Source organism: Bos taurus, chromosome 8 (genome assembly GCF_002263795.3).
Source record: "Bos taurus isolate L1 Dominette 01449 registration number 42190680 breed Hereford chromosome 8, ARS-UCD2.0, whole genome shotgun sequence".
Taxonomy (NCBI): Eukaryota; Metazoa; Chordata; class Mammalia; order Artiodactyla; family Bovidae; genus Bos; species Bos taurus.
Window position 1 is genome coordinate 101,580,432 of NC_037335.1, and position 20,621 is coordinate 101,601,052.

The 20,621-nt window shown below is 45.6% G+C and overlaps 1 protein-coding gene across 7 annotated transcripts in view; it reads right to left on the reverse strand.

Moving 5' to 3' along the window:
- The window catches only part of SUSD1 (sushi domain containing 1), a 154,855-nt gene that overhangs the window by 121,168 nt on the left and 13,066 nt on the right, over positions 1-20,621 (reverse strand). For 2 of the 7 annotated variants that reach the window (XM_059889560.1, XM_059889561.1), the window contains 2 exons: positions 16,797-16,910; positions 14,010-14,758 (listed from right to left, as the gene is read on the reverse strand). In XM_059889560.1, coding sequence (XP_059745543.1) covers positions 14,010-14,118 — 109 coding nt within the window. In that variant the 5' untranslated portion in view covers positions 14,119-14,758; positions 16,797-16,910. Of the gene's footprint in view, positions 1-14,009; positions 15,770-16,796; positions 16,970-20,621 lie in introns of those variants that run through there. The other 5 variants (XM_059889562.1, XR_009495750.1, XM_002689945.7 and 2 more) reach the window with 5 other exon arrangements.

Sequence of the window (20,621 nt, forward strand, 5' to 3'; positions counted from 1 at the left end):
GAGACATCACTTCCTAACAAAGGTCTGTCTAGTCAAAGCTATGGTTTTTCCAGTAGTTATATATGAGTGTGAGAGTTGGACCATAAAAAAGGCTGAGCACCCAAGAATTAATGCTTTTGAATTGTGGTGCTGGAGAAGACTCCTGAGAATCCCCTGTACTGCAAGGAGATCAAACCAGTCAATTCTAAAGGAAATCAACCCTGAATATTCATTGGAAGGACTGATGCTGAAGTTGAAGCTCTAATACTTTGGCCACGTGACGCCAAGAACTGACTCAATGAAAAGACTCTGATGCTGGGAAAGACTGAAGGTAAAAGGAGAAAAGGACAGCAGAGGGTGAGATGGTTGGATAGCCTCGTGGACATGAATTTGAGCAAACTCTGGGAGACAGTGAAGGACAGGGAAGCCTGGTGTGCTGCAGTCCATGGAGGGGCAAAGAGTTGGACGTGACTTAGTGACTGAACAACAACAAAAGACCTTATTTCATCCTTAGAAATCTGCAGTGGTTGCCCACTCCCCACAAGTAGAGTGCAAATTCTTCTACCTGGTATTCAGTGCTTCCATAAGTGTAACCCCAGACTAACTTCTGTAAGCCTCAATGCTTCCAAACTCAAATATACAGTGTTCTCCAGGAAAGAGGCCAACTGCTCTTTCCCACACAAACATGCTACCCACTGTCTTAGTTCATGCCCTAGTCATGATGTTCCTTCAGCTAGAATGTCTATCCTTCCCTCTCTGGCCAACTAGCACCTATTCTCATTTCAAGACCCCACTCTCCCTAGGGTGGTCCACATTCCTTCATTCTTTAGGAAAATTAAATGTATCTTCCTCTGTGCTCTCCTAATGCTTATACATTCCCATATCAAACATGTTAATTTGTCAATATATTCTATTCCATCTCTGTCTTCTCAGCTTGTTATTATGAATGAGCTTCTCAAGGACAGGAATTATGTCATTTGCCCACATATCATTATGGCGGGGTAAAAACATTCAGTATATTTTTATTGGCCAACTGGATAAAGGCACCTACAGTCCTACTGCCTACAACTTAAAAAGCAAATGGGGAAATTCCCTGGGCATTAAGACTCCATGCTTCTACTGCAGGGGGCATAGGTTCAACCCCTGGTGGGGGAATTAAGATCCTGCAAGCTGTGCAGCATGACCAAAAAATAAAATAAACTACAATCAGATCGGATCAGATCAGTCGCTCAGTCGTGTCCAACTCTTTGCGACCCCATGAATCGCAGCACGTTATTTTTAAAAAGCAAATGGAGGGGAGAGGTACTCATCTACTGCCCTATCCATTTTGCTTTTAGGGAAAAAGTGGCAAATGTGTTTTAAATATCAGTGAGACAATAACCAGTCCCAGGAGGATCACCAGATCCCAATTATTTAGATAAGGAGCAAAAATGTTTGGGGCTTAAATTCCTGAAACATCCAGATCTACCAGATGGCGATACATGGCCCAAGATCAAACAAGAATTTCTAGCCGAGGCTTTGTGGGAATATTATATTGCACTCCCAGTGTCTGTAATATCAGGAGTTGACCTAGGAAGGAGAACATTTCAGCATGGAATTTCACCTTAGTCTTGGCTCCATTACTACCCAGGTAATAAAGAGCCCACAGACTGCTCTAGGCATGAAACCAACCAAGAAAGGGCGACATACAAATATTCTTAATCAGGCTTGCTTTTTATTTTTTTAAACAAAATACAACACAAAAATGAGACAAGCCATGCTTATCACTAAGAAGTACTAAATTAACCAAAGGATATTTACAAATTTTATTATATCCCAAACTTTAAAGAAAAATGCAACAAACTTTAAAAAGTTAGAAATTATATAGGTCATACTGACTACCATGTAATAATATAATAAAGTTACAAGATAAAACATAAGACTTGCATCCCCAAAAGTAAGCCTTCTTGTAAACTACAGAATAGTCTCCTAAATAATTATTGGAGCAAAAAGAGGATATCAACATTGAAATGTTTAATACCAGACATAAAAGCTTATCTACTTCAGAAAAGCTGAGTTTGACATGTTTTTATATACTTTAAAAGAAAAAAGAAAAGCAGGCAGCCAAGGAGGGGATGGGGGAAAATATAATTTTAATGCAAGAAGCTTGAAGAAAGAAAAAACAAATAGAGGCTGTGGGATAGGGGAGTTAGGACTTAGTAAAACGATGTTAAAAAATTAGAAAATATATTCAAATTCCTTGAAAAAACTTTTGCCAAAGTCAGCCCATCATAAAGACTAGTAGTCAAATTCAAGATTGGTAAAGAAAAAAAAAGAGTATATATACAAACATACAACTAAAATACATAAATAATTTCTTTTAAATTACAAATGAAAGACTTTCAATTAAACACAGCAGATTAAACACACTCACAACCCTCCACCCCCAAATTTAAAAATGACATTAAAGGACCAAGAAGGTATAAACCCTGGAAGAGAAGATGACAGCAGCCAAGGATGCTGACAATATTTCAGAAGATGAAAGAGATGGACATGTGGGAATTGACTGAGAGGAAGAATTAAAAGGAAAGAAAAAAGAAAGGAAGGAAGGGAGAAAGGAAGAAAGAGGGAAGGAGGGAAAAAAAGAATAATTAAAATAAAAATAAATAAAAGTCAACCAGAAAGGCTCAGGAATGAGGTCCCTAAGTGCCTCAGAATGCAAACATAAAGGGTAGGGCCTGAGAATTTAAGGAATAAGTGGAAAATATGGAGGAGTAGTTAAATGCCCAGATCCTCTAACTAACCCTGGCATAAGATGGAACTTTACAACCTGGAAAAATGCACCAGGAAGGTTCCAGTTATATGAGCAACAGACAGAGTTGAAGGGAAAGATGAGTCCCCACACTAAATGTCCACCAATATGGGGTAAATCTATTTAACCATTTTTAATACACAAGATGTGTGCCAGGCTACCAAAGGCTTCCCATACCACCTGCAGAAGAGCAAGTGGTTTCCAGAGAAAGTGGGACCTCAACGGAGGCCTCTTGTTCAGCCATAATTAGCCCACTCTGCAGGGCCTAGTAGGGAGAGCCTCTGAGTGCTAACTGCTTGTGGCAGGAGTGGGGAAGAAACCTATCCTAAAGAAAGGGGTAGGAAGCACAACCTCGGTACAAGGAAGGGCAGCGGCTGGGGTGGGTTTGGGGCTGCTTCTGACCACACAATAGCATCCACCGATCAACAGCTCCTAGCTCAGTTAAGAATCACTAGAGGGCTTCTCCTGTGGTCCAGTGGTTGAGACTCTGCCTACCAACGCAGGGGACACCGGTTCCAGCCCTGGTCCCGGAAGATTCCACATGCTGGAGAGCACTAAGCCTCTGTGCCACAACGACTGAGCCCGAGCTCTAGAGCCTGAAAGCCACGACTACCGAGATCACGGTCGGCAACTACGGAAGCCCAAGAGCCTGTGGGCTCCGCAACAAGAGAAGCCGCCACAGTAAGAAGCCAGAGCAGCGCCAACAGAATAGCGCCTGCTCACTGCAAGGAGAGAGAGCCTGCGCGCAGCAGCAGAGACACAGAACAACGGACAATTAATTCATCTTAAAAAAGAACCACTGGAGAAGAGCATAAATGTACACAATTAGTTTACAAAGTGATTTTAAAATTTAACAATGTTAAATTTTGCAGACATTAATCACATATTTATTCCTTCTTGAAAAAAAAGTGTTAGTTGTTCAGTCCGTTTTTTACTGTTACCTAATGAATTACTCCAAAACTTAGCAACTTAAAACAATAATAAACATTTGCAGTCACACAAACACCCAGAATCACCGGAGACAAAGTAACCAATTCAACCCAGTTTTAATACTAAAAGTCCCCTGTTCCAGGAAACCCCTCAGTTGGGTGCAAACCAAGATAATTGGTCACCCTATTTGGAGAACTTGTTAAAACAGAATCTGAAGTGTTGGGTTTGGGTGTGGGCAGAGCCTGAGAATCTGCATTTCTAAGAAGCTCCCAGAAGTGAAAGTGAAAGTTGCTCAGTTGTGTCTGACTCTGCAACCCCATAGGCTGCACAGTCCATGGACTTCTCCAGGCCAGAATACTGGAGTAGGTAGCCTTTCCCTTCTCCAGGGGATCTTCCCAACCCAGTAATCAAACCCAGGTCTCCCACACTGCAGGCGGATTCTTTACCAACTGAGCCACCAGAAGAAGTCTCAATCTATCAAGGACCCTGGGGAAAGAAAAGGCAATACCAAAGACATCTTTCACCAAGTCTGGACTGAGGCGCAGCTCAGCCGTGGGACCAACATGACAGAGAGAATAACCCAACAGAATCCTCCAGGCCAGGGCCCAGGTCACTGTGCCTTTGCTGTTACCTGGGGACAGGGGTGGCGAGAGGAACTGTGTCAAGGCGCAGCTCCACAGCCACATGAAGGATGACGTGACTTCTGTCTTCAGCAGATTCTGCTTAGGACAGCAGAGAGGTGGCTGCAACGCAGTAACCGAGGTGACTACTACAGAGGTGAGGGACACCCCCCCGCCACCTTCCCCTTGGCCTAGGGATGCCTAGAATTACTGGCAGAGCAACAGGAGAATGCAAACTCCAAAAGTCTAAGAGGATACACCTGACAGGTACTCTCTGTTACTATTACTGTATCTCTCAGCTGAGGGCTGCCACCCGAGACTCACTTCCCTTCTCTACTCGGCAGTGACTAAGTCAGCTAAAACTACATCCAACAATGAGAGCACCAGTGTCTCAATCTCAATTGGGGTTTTCTCTCTTGCTCCCTGATTATGGGATCGTAGGCAAGGAAACTGTCAGAGATCTGGTTTTAATCTTTCAGATGGAGATCACGTTTCGAGGACTAAATGAGAAATATCAGTGCTTCAGGAGCTTTCAAGCACTAGACAAAGAGCTAATTTCCATGAATATTTATATCTCTTTCCATAGATATTGTTATTGTTGTTAGAAACAAGTCATGCATGAGGCAGTGCCTGGTCTGAGACACCCTGGTTCAGAGCAGGGTTAAGACAGATCACTTGGGCTACAGTCCTAGCTTGGCCACTAGCTAGCTGAGGAATCCTTGACAATCCTGTGCCTCAGTTTCCTGTAAATCTGTAATCCGAGGATGAAAATAAACCTACAGGCTGTTTTGTGGGTTGAAGAGTAAATGAGTTCATTCGCATAAAGCAATTAGAATATGTCAGGCATTATTGTAACATCCACTCAACAGCTCTTCATTAATGAATAAATGAAGGTACTGACAGCTAGCCAGCTCCCAATTATACTAATAAAGAGTCATGGAGAGCTGCACTGATACAAAAACCCAAAGAAATATCGTGTAGACAGATGCCTGCCTATTCAGGGGGTTGATATTCTGGGAACCATAGTACCTCCTTGTTCACTCCCTGTCCACCTCCCACATCCTCTCAGCCTTCTGAGTAACATCTGACTCAGAAGTTGTAAGTTCAGCTTCCTCACCCTTTCAGCTCTGCTTACCCCTCCCTCCTCTCCATGTCACTGCACACGGACACCTAGACCTCGGGATGGAGTGGAGGCTGCCAGCTCGTATTTCAAAATTCAAGCAACAACTTACATGCACCCTTGAAACAACAGCAGATGGACTGTGACAAAGCAGATTTTGTCCACTGTCAAGAGAAGAAGGAAGTTTTAAAAGCACAAATGGAGTGCTTGGATTCAAATCGTGATCTACTCCCCAGCCGCTCACCAGACCAGCCCACTGCACCCCCTGCCTGAGATCCTGTCTCTCACACTCATGGAGACATGTGGAAACAGATCAGATGACCTGAGGAAGAAAGCAAAGGGGGGCCGACGCTCAGGAAGAGAAAGCATTCCCAAGTCTTCCACAGTACCACAGAAAATCGCACAGCTCCTAAGAGACTGCATCAAATTCCGGAGACAGAAGGAACGTGAGAGATCTTGTAGTCTCTCCTCTCCAACATGCCTGACAGGAAAACAAAAACAAACAAACAAAATAGCCTCTGCATTAAAAATCCACCAAGACAGAGCACACTCTACTCTTTCAAGCAGTATAGTCCTCGCAGGGCAGTGGGAACCATGGGCCACTCCCTCTCCCCTCAGTGCAAGGCTGCCATTCCCAGTCAAGAACCTACAACCTTTCCTTGCATTAAATGACTATCAGCCCACAGCTGCACTGGCCCTTTTGCCTTCTTCTGTCCACCTTCCTCTTTAACCGAGACCAACTTGCAGCAGGACCGCCACACCTGGCCTCCAGACCAGGAACCAACCCATGCCAAGTGTCCCAACATCAGTGCTTCGGAACTCTGAGCAAAGCAGCCACACCCTAAGGTTCATGTCCTGAGTGTCACCCACAAACAGGCTGCCTCACATTCTCCAGCAAGCTGCATACCTTTTTTTTTTTTTTTTTTTCTGTAATCCATATTCAACCCCACCCCCACCTCACCCCCCGCCCCGTCCCCTTTGCAGACCTAAGGCCAACAGGCCACTTGCTACCTTGGGCTGCAGAGACCTAAGAGCCCATTTTAGGATTTGACCAGAAGCTGAGAATAGGCCCTAAGAGCCAAGTTCCTGGAGAAGGAAGACAGGCCACGGTGGGAATCGGCCTTGTCAGCTCTAATCCTGCTCTGTTACTTTGAGTGACTGTAAGTCACTCCAAAACAAGGCACTCCTTCCATTTCCCCCTGTTTCCTCCTCTTCTCACTCTGAACAGAGTATGTGCGGCTGTGATTCACGATGACAGAGTGAAAACTAAGCCTATGGGATGCAGATTCGGGAAATCAGCGCCCTTCATACCATAACAACTTCCCCGACCCCCTCCACCATCACTCCCCAAGCCTCTCAAGGCCTCTGCCCAACCCCTGGCTTTCCCCAACCCCAAAGGGCCTGAGCCAACAGGTTCCTCAGCCACTCCCAGACTCGGAGCAATAGCAGGGAAAGGTTAAGAAACAGGACTGACTGGTTCCAGCCCTCCTCACCCATTACTAACCTCTCTGCTCCACTAGGGCTTGGCACCTCACCCACCCACCAACACCCTCCTGCTCTGTCTACTACCATCTCACACCTTCCTCCCACTCAGGCTGCCTGACTTCCGCTCCTCCACTCTCTCCTCCCTGAAGCATCTTTGTTGTTGTTTTTGTTGTTCAGTCGCTCAGTCATGTCCGACTCTTTGCAACCCCACGGACTGCAGCACGCCAGGCTTCTCTGTTTTTCACCGTCTCTTGGAGCTTGCTCAAACTCATGTCCATCGAATCGGCGATGCCATCCAACCATCTTGTCCTCTGTCATTCCTTTCTCCTCCTGTTTTCAATATTTCCCAGGATGAGCATCTTTTCTAATTAATTGGCTCTTTGCATCAGGTGGCCAAAGTACTGAAGCTTTAGCTTCAGCATCAGTCCTTCCAATGAATATTCAGGGTTGATCTCCTTTAGAATTGACTGGTTTGATCTCCTTGCAGTCCAAGGGACTCTCAAGAGTCTTCTCCAACACCACAGTTCAAAAGCATCAATTCTTCGGCACTCAGCCTTCTATATGGTCCAACTCTCACATCCATACATGACTACTGGAAAAATCATAGCTTTGACTAGATGGACCTTTGTTGGCAAAGTAATGTCTCTGATTTTTAATATGCTGTCTAGGCTGGTCATAGCTTTTCTTCCAAGGAGCAAGCATCCTTTAATTTCATGGGTGTGGTCACCATCTGCAGTGATGTTGGAGCCCGAGAAAATAAAGTCTCTCACTGTTTCCATTGTTTCCCCATCTATTTGCCATGAAGTGATGGGACCGGATGCCATGATCTTAGCTTTTTGAATTTGAATTTTCAGCCAGCTTTTTCACTCCCCTCTTTCACCTTCATCAAGAGGCTCTTTAGTTCCTCTTTGCTTTCTGCCATAAAGGTGGTATCATTTGCATATCTGAGGTTATTGATATTTCTCCCTGCAATCTTGATTCCAGCATGTGGTTTGTCCAGCCTGGCATTTCGCATGGTGTACTCTGCATAGAAGTTAAATAAGCAGGGTGACAATATACAGCCTTGACGTACTCCTTTCCCGATTTGGAACCAGTGTGTTGTTCCATGTCTTGTTCTAACTGTTGCTTCTTGACCTGCATACAGGTTTCTCATGAGGCAAGTGAGGTGGTTTGGTATTCCCATCTCTTTGAGAATTTTCCACAGTTTGTTGTGATCCACACAGTCAAAGGCTGTGTGGAGCATCTTGGATGACAGTTAAATATAATTTAGCAATGTTACCAGTGAGAGACTGAAAATACAAATGGACAATGGCTAGATCATACATAAAAACAGAACTCTGACCTACAACCTGCAACCACTGGTCTAGTAAGTCAAACCACCTCTGTAACAGCCAAGTCATCAGGATTTAATCAGTATTGGCCAGTTTCCCTAATATTTGCCCATGCCTCAAACTTAGGGCCAATCAGAGAAAGCCAAATACACTACCCTAACCAATGGGACGCCTGCTGTTAGAGGGAAGCCATCTCCAGCTTCCCCATGGCAACATCCTCCAGCCAACGGGGGCACACCTGAAGACTTCCCTTTTCCGCTGTCAAGTTGTGACACTCCCCAGCCTGTCTTTGAGTCTCTGACAAACATAAGAGATGATGGCTGACTCTCTTGCTAGAGGAAGCTCTATATAAACAGCCTTTGCCTATTCTCATGGAGTAGTCTTCATTTATTTCCATACCAGATTCCGAATACAAGCCACAGTCCCTACTCACAAGGACCTCTCACACTAGTAAACAATTACACTGCAATATGGTGTAAGCGTATAGGGCAAAGGTATTATATAGATATGTATGTGTACATATGTGTATGTACAGATACTTCCTTAAGTGTGTAGTGTCCCACACAATATAGCACAGAGGCGTGTGTGTGGTGTCTCTGGTCCTGCAAAAGGAACTGGAAAACTCCAAGGGGCCTCCAAGAAGGAGGACAGTTGGGCTGGTTTTGAAAACTGCACAGCACTCACTAAGCAGCCAGTTGTAGGGGAAGGCAAGAGCAGGTCTCCATTCTTCTCCTTCCTTCCCCTCTCCTGATGAAGCTTTCCACTTGTAGACCACCTTTGTTTTCGACCTTCTCCAGTAAGTCTCATTTTTTTTTTTACATTTTCAGTTTCTCACTCTACTGGGTAATTCATCTCATTCTAAAATGTGTTAGATGTACTGATGAACCTCTTTCCAGTGCAGGAATACTGACACAGATGTAGAGAACAGATACGTGGACACAGGAGGGAGGGGAAGATGGGATGAGTTGGGAAATTAGGATTGACGTATATACACTACCATGTGCAAAACAGATAGCTAGTGAGAAGCTGCTATAAAGCTTAAGACGCTCAGCTCACGCTCTGTGATGACCTAGAGGGACAGGAGTGGGGCGGAGGTCTATGGGGGAGGGGATATATGCATACATACAGCTGATTCACTTCATTGTACAGCAGAAACTAACAAAGCATCGTAAGGTAATTATAGTCCAATAAAAAGTAAAAATAAAATGTGCTGGAGACAGCTTTACCACTGTTCTCCTGGCCAAAAAAAAAGAATATCTTGCACTGACCTGGCCAGCCCAACTGAACACAATCTCCTATTTGCTTCAATCTTCTTTAAAGAGTATCTACTCTGCAGTCAAGGTCCTGCATTCATTTGAGCCCTATGGGATCGCACAGAGTCAGACACGACTGAAGCGACTTAGCAGCAGCAGCAGCAGCATCTGGCTCTCACTCTCACTGCTCAGCTAGCTCTGGCTCCCACTGACAGAGTCACCAAAACTAAAGACTTGTTCTCAGTCTCCATGCCCTTGGCTCCCATTCTCCTGGTTTCCTTGATGCTCTTCTAGTTCAGTCTTCCTTTGACTTATGTGGGCGCTGCTCCTTCTCCTCCACGTGTACCATCTGAACTTAGTGTTTCCAAGAATCTGTCCTCGAAGGCTACTAAACACATCAAAAGAAGCTCAACATCACTCACTATTAGAGAAGCGCACATCAAAACTACAATGACATATCACCTCATACTGGTCAGAAGGGTCATCATCAAAAAACTCTACCAACAATAAATGCTGGAGAGGGTGTGGAGAAAAGGGAACCCCCTTGCACTGTTGGTGGGAATGTTAATTGATACAGCCACTATGGAAGACGGTATGGAGACTTCTTTTAAAACTACGAATAAAACTACCATATGATCCAACAACCCCACTACTGGGCATATACCCTGAGAAAACCATAAATGAAAAAGACACATGTACTCCACTGTTCATTGCAACACTATTTACATAGCTAGGACATGGAAGCAACCTAGGTATCCATCAACAGATGGATGAAAAAGCTGTGGTACATATATACAATGGGATATTACTCAGCCATAAAAAGGAACGCATTTGAGTCAGTGCTAATTAGGTGGATGAACCTAGAGCCTATTATACAGAGTGAAGTAAGTCAGAAAGAGAAAAACAAATATCGTATATTAACACATATCGATGGAACCTAGAAAAATGGTACTGATGAATAGGTTCTTTGCATGGTAGCAGTAGAGATGCAAAAATAGAACAGACTTGTCAATACATTTATGGGTAGGAAGAAGAGGGTGGGACGAATGGAGAGAGTAGCGTGGAAACGTATACACTAACATATGTAAAGTAGATAGCCAGTGGGAATCTGCTGTATGACTCAGGGAATTCAAACTGGGGCTCTGTGACAACCTAGAGGGGTGGGATGTGGCAGGAGGTGGAAGGGAGGCTCGCGAGGAAGGGAACATCCATGTTGATGTATGGAAGAAATCAACAGAATATTGTGATTATCCTTCAATTAAAAATAAATAATTAAAAAATTGGAAAAAAACAAAAACCAAAAAGAATCTGTCCTCGGTCCTCTTAGTCTTATCAACCTCAAGGCTTCAAGTGACCACTGAGTCACCATCACTGCAGACACTTACTGTCCACAGCCTCAATTCCCTGTTGATTTCATCTCTCCAAATTCCTAACATCATCTCAAATTCAGGATCTCCAAAACAACGAAGCATCTTTCTTCCTAAATCTTTTTTTGTCCTCCTATAGAACCATATATAAAAGTGGCACCATAAAGAAGACTGAGGGCCGAAGAACTGATGCGTTCAAACTGTGGTATTGGAGAAGACTTTTGAGAGTCCCTTGGACTGCAAGGAGATCCAACCAGTCAATCCTAAAGGAAATCAACCCTGAATATTCATTGGAAGGACTGATGCTGAAGTTGAAACTCCAAAATTTTGGCCACCTGATATGAAGAGCTGACTCATTGAAAAAGACCCTGAGGCTGGGAAAAACTGAGGGCTGGAGGAGAAGGAGGGTACAGAGGATAAGATGGTTGGATAGCATCACGAACTCAGCGGACATTAGTTTGAGCAAACTCCGGGAAATAGTGAGGACATGGAAGCCTGGTGTGCTGCAGTCCATGGGGTCACAAACAGTCAAACATGACTTAACAACTGAACAACAATGGAACCATATGGGGCTTCCCAGGTAGCACTAGTGGTAAAGAGCCTGCCTGCCCAATGCAGGAGATGCAGAGAAGCAGGTTCAATCCTTGGGTCATGAAGATCCCTGGAGCAGGAAATGGCAACCCACTCCAGGGAAATCAGGCAAGAAACCTGGTGGGCTACAGTCCACGGGGTCGCAAAGAGTAGGACACGACAGAGCACTATAGCACTATAGAACCATATACCAAATCAACCCGTCCCAAACCTGTATTGTTCCATCTTCCCTCTTTGGTTCGCTTGAACCTTAACATCTGTCATTAAGTCCTTCCCTTTCCACCTTATCATCTACACACAGTCCTCATTTCCTGCTGTTATGACTGTGGGGCCAAGAGTCAGGACTTTTAGAACAGATGTAACAACTTCCTCAACAGCCCGTAAGCCTCCAGTCAGTTCCCACACCATCTACCGCAAGGAAACCTGCCCTTGATCACACCAGGTTCTCCACGGTTGTAAAGGATGGGAAAATGTTGACATAAGGAGAGGAGGCTCAACTTCAACCCTGACTTCCATTTCCCAAGATTCACACCACAGCAGTTAAGCAGTTGCAGATGGCTGGGCTTATGTAGTTACTTCGGTCAACATCTGAACCCAGCAAGTCAATGGGAACACAGCGGACAGTTTCCAAGGCTACTGTCTTCACATAGAGATTCTGAAGTATGCTCCAAGCATCTGCAAGCTTTTATCTACACTGCTGTGGGAGACCAAGTTAGAGAAGGAAGTTAGAAAGCCCATCAGAGCATCTGATGTTAAAAAAAAGCGGGGGGGGGGGGGGGGCACTTCAGAAGATTCACCAACCAAGAAAAATACCATCCGGGGATAGTGAAAGTCCCGAGGTGAAGAGAATTGGGGGGAACAAGAGTAGGAGCCACAGAGTCTCTGAGCATCTCCTTACATGGTATTTGCCATCCACTACAGGATGACTGTTTCATTTACTTCACTTCACTTCACAGGATGACTGTTTCTTTTTATTAGGGAAGCTAGACGCTTTCCTTATACCTCTTTTTTCGGTTGCACTGCCTGGCATGTGGGATCTTAGTTCCCCAGTCAGGGGTTGAATCCATGCCCTCTGTTGTGGAAGCGTGGAGTCTTACCCACTGGACCAACCGAAGAGTCTCCCTTGTACCATTTTTTATATCACTCACTCCCTGTACTAAACCTGCAGTGATTATCAATGGCTTCTCACTGCCCAGAAGCATCTAAGTCTAAATGCCTGAGTCTGCCAACTACAACGCACTGCCTTCTGGTGAACTCCAACCTGCTGTTCTGCCCCCATTTTCCACCCACCTTCTACACATCAGTCAAACGGAAATGCAGACCCTGTGCTTTTGTGTCTCCACGCGCTTTCTTACTTTGTCCCCTCCATCTGGGATTTCATTCATTCACTCATTCATTCTCAGTGGAGAGCTGACTGTGCCCTCTGTGATGAGCTGGGATGCCTTTTCCTCAGCTTCCCATATCGAATATTACCTACTTTTTTTGGCCCCATTTAAGGGTCACCTCATCCACGGTGCCACCGGATTCCCTTATTCAAATGTAGTCTCTCCCTCTTCTGACCATTCAACTTTTCAGAGCACTGATGGGATTCTAGGGCTTACCTGGTGGCTCAGGCAGTAAAGAATCTGCCTGTAATGCAGGAGACCAGGGCTCGATCCCTGAGTTGGGAGGATTCCCCTGGAGAAGGAACTGGCAACCCACTCCCTGGAGAATTTCATGACCAGAGGAGCCTGGCAAGCTACTACTCCAACTGCCTGGAAATGGATTATTTGCTTGAGTCTTCTCCAGAATGGGCTTCCTGGTGACTCAGACATAAAGAAAATGCCTGCAATGAGGGAGACCTGGATTCCATCCCTGGGTTGGGAAGATCCCCTGGAGGAGGGCATGGCAACCCATTCCAGTATTCTTGCCTGGAGAATCCCATGGACAGAGTAGCCAGGCCGGCTACAGTTCATGGGGTGGCAAAGAGTCGGACACGACTATGAGGTCAATGAGGGCCAGCACAGGGACCTCACATCCTTCTCAAGAAAACTATTCAAGGACCATTCATCTGTTAAATGAATCAACTGATTAATGAGTGCTTTATTCCCATAAACTTCCTTACACTTCTTTATCACCATATTAGCACCCGGTTCTTCATCAAATGTCAAAAATTAAAAGGCAGGAAGAAAACTGCTCCAGGGTCAAGAATTTGTCGCGCAAAAGCCACAGCGGGGCCGGAAGCGTGACAGTGCAGGCGGAACGCCCTTCCACGCCCTCTCGCGCGGGGCGCGGCTCTCCCAGGGGGCGCCCCCACCCCGCCCCCCACCCCCGCTCGCGCCTAGCCCCGGCTCGCGCCAGGTCCCCGGGGGCCGCGGACCCGGCCGCAGGGCACTCAGCTCCCCGCAGCCCCTGTGCGGGGGCGGGGAAGGCAGCCGGGAAAGCCCACCAGTATCGCGGAGCCCCGCCCTCCCGATCTCCGACCTGAGCCCCACTCCCGGACTCCGCGCCAGCCCGGCCCAGGGGCGGGGGAGCGCCGCGCCCGCTCCCCGCCCGCACTCACCGTCCTGGCTCCACGCTCGGGGCGCGCCTCGGGCTAGGTTGAGCGGCAGCAGCAGCGGCAGCAGCAGGCGGCCTAGCGGAATGCCGACGCCCCAGGGTCCCCTGGCCATGCCGCCGCCGCCTCCTTCCCGGCGCGCCTGGACTCCTCCTGCGGCCCCGAGGCGCCGAGATAAGGCGGCTGGCGCCCCGGGGAGGGGACCGGGCTGGGCGCTTCCGGCGCCGCACGGGGGAGCAGAGGGTGCCGCGGGGTCCCGGGCTTGGGGAGCGGCGCGCGGGCCCTTCCTCCCCAGCAGGCCCGCGCCCCGGAGAATGCTCCTTCAAGCAATCGCTCCTGCACCGGCCGTGCACCTGCTGCGCGCCGGGCGCTGCGGGCCCAGGGACACCCGGCGGGCCCGGCCTAGTGACACCCCCGAACGTAGAGTTCCCGACTGCCCGGGAGAAAACGTGTCCCGTGCCCTAAGCCTGTGGAACGATGGCGGGATCCTAGGGGCTCAGGGAGGCACTCCCGGGGTGGCAAAGGAAGAGGGGTGAGGGGCAGAAGGAACAGGAATCTTTCAGGAGCTGAAAGAGAGCTGGGTGAGGTGGCTGGAGCTCCAAGGGCGAGAAGCCCGTCGGTCCACGGCACCCTGGCGACAGGCTTGACCAGGCGACAAGACCGTCAGTGGCTTCAGAGCTGGTAGGACTTCCTGCTACTCCGCGGACAGTCAGCTTGGGGCGTCAGAGAGGCTTCAGGAAGATGTAAGCGAAGACCTGGGGGTGAGAAGGGCCAGAGAGGAATCTAAGCGGTGAGAGGCGTGGGGCTAGACTAGAGAGCGCGCATTCTAGAAATGGGGAGGGAGACCTCCTTAGAGGGAGAACGGACAGTTGGAGAGAGGCAGTGAGCTGCGGAGATAAAGAAGAACTCATAAACCCAGGAAAGGAGGTTGCTGAGAAGCCATCACCGGGATCTCATCAGGAAAGTCTCCCCGGTTGGCTCTAGGACTGGGAAAGTGGCCCGGGAGGCAGGGAGCCCGCCCAGAGCTGGTTGAGAGATCCAGGCAAGAGAGGACACGACCCGGAGCGGAGCAGTGGCTCTGAGTGTGGAGGGAAGTAACAAGTGAGAGTAGTATTGGGTGGAATCCACTGGATCTTATGACCAGTGGACTGTGGTGGACAAGCAAAGAGAAATTACAAATGTCACCGAAACTTTCGGTTTGGGCAGCTGGGTTGATGGCAGTGGGAATCACACAAAAGGAGTTGTGGCAAGCTGGGATAGGGAGAGGCTGGCTGCAGGGAAAGAAAAAATAAGTTCCAGGTTGAACGTTTTCAGCTTGAGGTGTCCGTTTTTAGGTGTCTGTGGAGCACCCCAAGAGCAGCGGCCCCCTCCACTTCTTCACCCATATCCTCACTGGCTTTGTCTCTGTGCCATGGGCTTGCTCTCACCCTAACCACCCAGGACCACACCCATATAAGGGTTCAACTTGCTGTGCAGCCTTAAAAAGAAGTGGTTAAAAATAAACTTCCTAGGCCCTTTGCATCAGGCTTCCTTGCTAATTATTCTTTGCTTAGCAAAGATAAGAGCCTGCTTTGGGGAGTACTATGAACAGGGCAGGTAGTGCAAGCTATCTCCTATTATTTAGACAGTGCCTTTAAGCTCCGCTTTCCATGAACTTTCAAATCATGTCATTGTTTCAACAAAAATACATTCAGGACATTTTCACCAACCTATACCTCTTCTTCTCTGCCATGCTCCCATGCCAAATAAATACATACATTTTAATACATTTGTGTACATGTGTTTATAAATACGTGTATGTGTAGAGGTTATTGTGGTTGTGCTTAGTCACTCAGTCGGGTCCAACTCTTTGCGACTCCATGGGCTGTAAACCCCACCCCCACTTCCCCAGGCTCCTCTGTCCATGGAGATTCTCCAGGCAAGAATACTGGAGTGGGTTGCCATGCCTTCCTCCAGGGATCTTCCCAGCCCAGGAATGAACCCCAGGTCTCCCACATTGCAAGCAAATTCTTTCCCATCTGAGCCACCAGGGAAGCCATATACATTTTTAATTGGTGATGTCAGGGAAAAAGTATCCAAAACTTGGAAATGGACAACAGATTACTGGGTGTCTTTTCAATGGGGTCTTAGGTGTTCTGTAGTAGCCCTTCTGAAGATTATTTTATTCTAGAGGATTGTGCACCATTTGGGGTTTTTTAAATTTTTTTTTTTTTTAATCTTTTGGCTGAGTCTCGTGGCATGTAAAATCTTAGCTCCCCAAACCTGTGTCTCCTGAATTAGAAGCTTGGAGTCTTTCTAAATTTTGAAAATTTCATGTTAGTAAAATACATGATGCACTTATATCCTACATTAGATTGTGTGACTTTCCTCAGTTCTTTTTATTGACTGATTTTTTGTTTTCAAACAAATATTTTTTGTAAAAACAAACTACATCCTACCCAATGGTAAGTTCATGGAGTCACACAATGAAAAATTATCTTATTAGTACTTGTCTCTAGAATTAAAAGAGAATATTGAACCAGTGTTAATTAATTTTGGCAGTGAGATTATTACCAAGAAAATATTTAGCTTAAGAAAAATGTGCTTCTTTTAAGAGAGCACGGTCAGTACACTACTGTCTTGTAAAAGAGAATTTACAGAGAACCTTTTTTTCCCATGATATCAAGATTTTAATGACTTCATCAAAGAAAAAAATGACTTTGGGTTTCAAGATGACATCATAAATTCTGAAAGAGCTCTCTCTTCTATCTCCTAAATCCCAGTAAAATATAAAATGTCCAGAGAGATACACACCCGAGTAAGTATGCAGTAGTGCTTTCAAACAGGAAAAAATGACATCAGTGAACGAGATAGCTTTGAAAACTGCGTTGGATTAGATTTGCCACACGGCCTCCACAAAAGTGTCCACTAAAAGAGATGGGAGATAAAGGGGAAAATTTTTTAAATACATGTGATTTTAAAAGTTTTTTAATTATATGCATAGCTTTTGTACATATTAATATAATGTACAGATATTATAATATTTTCAAATTTACTCCAGTACCAATGTGTAAGAATTGTTGAAAAAAATGAAAAGTACACTTCTTCCTAGTTCAAAGCATTTTATTTTCCTCATCTGTGTACATATTGTTCACTATAATCTGCCCCTTCTTCACGCTTCAGGCCACCAAATGCCAGTTTCCTGGCTCTCCAGAAAAACTATCATTTTCCACACTTAAATACTTTAAACTTCTCTTTAAAAAGTTTTTTACAGTAATTTACTCATCAGTGAGCCTTCATATAATTAATGAAATATTTAAATCCTACCTAAAATATTGAGGTTTACTGACCAATATTGTGGAAGTGATCTTAAGGGACATCAAGCAGTCTCCTGTACATAATCCAGACAGCTTCCTAACTTATTCCTGTTTCCCATCATCGAAGTCTAAGAAATACTGAAGTCTATTTTAATACATCTTGCTACACAATCAAAACATTCTGTGACAACAAAGAATGCCCATGTTCACAGCAGCATTATTCACATGAGCCAGAGGATGGAAGCAATCCAAATGTCCATGAAAGGATGGGTGGATAAACAAAATGTAGTAGAGACATACAATGGAATATTATTTGACCTTAAAATGGAAGTAGGGACTTCCCTAGCCATCCAGTGGTTAAGACTTTGCCTTCCAATGCAGGGAATAAGGCTTTGATCCCTGGTGGAGGAACTAAGATCCCAAATGGCTGAAGTTTTGGCAAAAAAAAAATAATAATAATAAGATTTTTAACAAATGAAGCAGAAGCAATATTGTAAAAAATTCAATAAAGACTTTAAAAACGGTCCACATTAAAAAAAAATCTTAAGAAAAAGGAAGTAAATTCTGACACATGCTACATTGTAGATGAAACTTGAGGACATTATGCTAAGTGAAATAAGCCAGTTAAAAAAGGGTAAGTACTATAAGTTCAACATTCAGAAAACGAAGATCATGGCATCCGGTCCCATCACTTCATGGGAAATAGATGGGGAAACAGTGGAAACAGTGTCAGACTTTATTTTGGGGGGCTCCAAAATCACTGCAGATGGTGACTGCAGCCATGAAATTAAAAGACACTTACTCCTTGGAAGGAAAGTTATGCCCAACCTAGATAGCATATTCAAAAGCAGAGACATTACTTTGCCAACAAAGGTCCGGCTAGTCAAGGCTATGGTTTTTCCTGTGGTCATGTATGGATGTGAGAGTTGGACTGTGAAGAAAGCTGAATGCTGAAGAATTGATGCTTTTGAACTGTGGTGTTGGAGAAGACTCTTGAGAGTCCCTTGGACTGCAAGGAGATCCAACCAGTCCATTCTGAAGGAGATCAGCCCTGGGATTTCTTTGGAGGGAATGATGCTAAAGCTGAAACTCCAGTACTTTGGCCACCTCATGTGAAGAGCTGACTCATTGGAAAAGACTCTGATGCTGGGAGGGATTGGAGGCAGGAGGAGAAGGGGATGACAGAGGATGAGATGGCTGCATGGCATCACTGACTCGATGGACGTGAGTCTGAGTGAACTCCCGGGAGTTGGTGATGGACAGGGAGGCCTGGTGTGTTGCGATTCATGGAGTTGCAAAGAGTCGGACACGACTGAGCGACTGAACTGAACTGAACTGAACTATTAGTTTCCACTTATATAAGGTGGAAAATTCATAGAGACAGAAGTAGAAGGAGTTTGGAGAAGAGGGAAATGGGAACTTGATGTTTAATTAGTAGAGGGTTTCACTTTTGCAAGATGAAAAATTCTGTGGGTGGATGGTGGTGATGGTTGCAAACAAGATGAATGTACTTAATGCCACCGAGCTGTACATTTAAACATGATGAAAATGATTTTTAAAAGTCAATGAGAAAAAAATGTGGGTACCTATTTTATTTTACCAGGCAGGCGCTAACATATAGGACTCCCCCCCATTAACTTTGGATCTTGACAAATCAGAATTATAGGAAAGATCCCTTGGAAAGCCCCATCCCCCAACCCCTGAGACATAAATGGATGGGATTCCCAGAGAGCCCTGAGCGGCCTGTGAGGCAGGCAGGAGTGTGGAGAAGAGAAGTATGGGCAAATGGAAAGTGAAGACTGGTTCTAGTGTCTCTCGCATTTCCCCCCAGGCTGCTCTTCAGTGTGTCTCCTTACAATATAAAGCTTGGTGTTTGCCTGGTGGGTTCTCATCCAGACATGACACAGAGCCAGAAGGAAAAGGGAGGCAGGGAGGTTGGATACCAAATATCTTGGAACTTTCCTGGAAAAATCCCTTGCTTGGTCATCACACTCCTAACCAGAAATGACTTACTGTTTTTTCCAGAGGCTGGCTTGGGAATACTAGCAGGCCTGCAATTTGTAAATAAATTGCTTATCTGTGGGTATTTCAGGAATGGTTTGAATATATAATTGTAATGAGTTTGATAAGCTTTGGTGTAGAACTTATTGCTTGAAGTTGGCATTAACTTGCAAATTAACTTGCAAATTTAAATATTTGAAGCCTCTGAATTACTTTGGTTGAAAAACTGTGAGTGCTTGAAAACGATAAAAGCTGTGAGTGCTTGAAAACGATAAAAGCGAGCCCCCTCTGTAACACCACACTCCACGTCACACACATTTCTCACACACATCTATCCCTAGCTGACGTGACCTCTGAGAACATCGCCAGGCTACCTGTAAGAGGCCACATTGACCCTCCCAGGATGGAGTCAACCTCTTAAGCAGATTTGTCCAGACCAATAACAGGAACCTGTCTCTATGGAGAAAAGCCCTGCTGCTGACCATCTCTAAGTCAAGTGCAGGTAAACTTGTCATTCTTAGAAGTTCAATGACTCTCAGACACTTCATTGCGATGGGAGAAATAACAAGCCGGATTATCCTGCCTTCCTCCACACGCCTCTCCCTCCCCCGAACACACACACAAACCAAACATCCTACCAGCAGTTAGTTTGTGGAGCTTGGGCAACAAATAGACTATTGGCTGTTACATTTGACTGTGCTAGAAGCCATCCGGACACCAGGGTTCTCAGAAAAGCAAAGCACACATGGGTGGGAAGGGATGACTCAGCAGAACAGTGGCCCCTCCCCACTTTACACTGTTAAGTGCACTCTGATAGAAGATTTGGAATTTTTTAAAAATGTGGACCATTTTTATTTTATTTTATTTTTAAACTTTACAAATTGTATTAGTTTTGCCAAAGTTCAAAATGAATCCGCCACAGGTATACATGTGTTCCCCATCCTGAACCCTCCTCCCTCCTCCCTCCCCATACCATCCCTCTGGGTCGTCCCAGAGCACTAGCCCCAAGCACCCAGTATTAAAAATGTGGACCATTTTTAAAGTCTTTATTGAGTTTGTTACAATATCGCTTACGTTTTATGTTTTGGTTTTTGGCCTCAAGGCATATGAGATATTAATTCCTCAACCAGGCATCCAACCTGCACCTCCTGTGTTGGAAGGCAAAGCCTTAACCACTGGATCGCCAGGGAAAGCCCTGGAAGATGTGGATTTGGAAGCAAACTTCAGACATTCCAGCTGAAGTTCAGAGAGCAGCTGGCATAGTATTGGCCCATCCTTGCCCCTTCCCCCTCCCCTTGGTAGCAGGGGTAACACCAAGCAA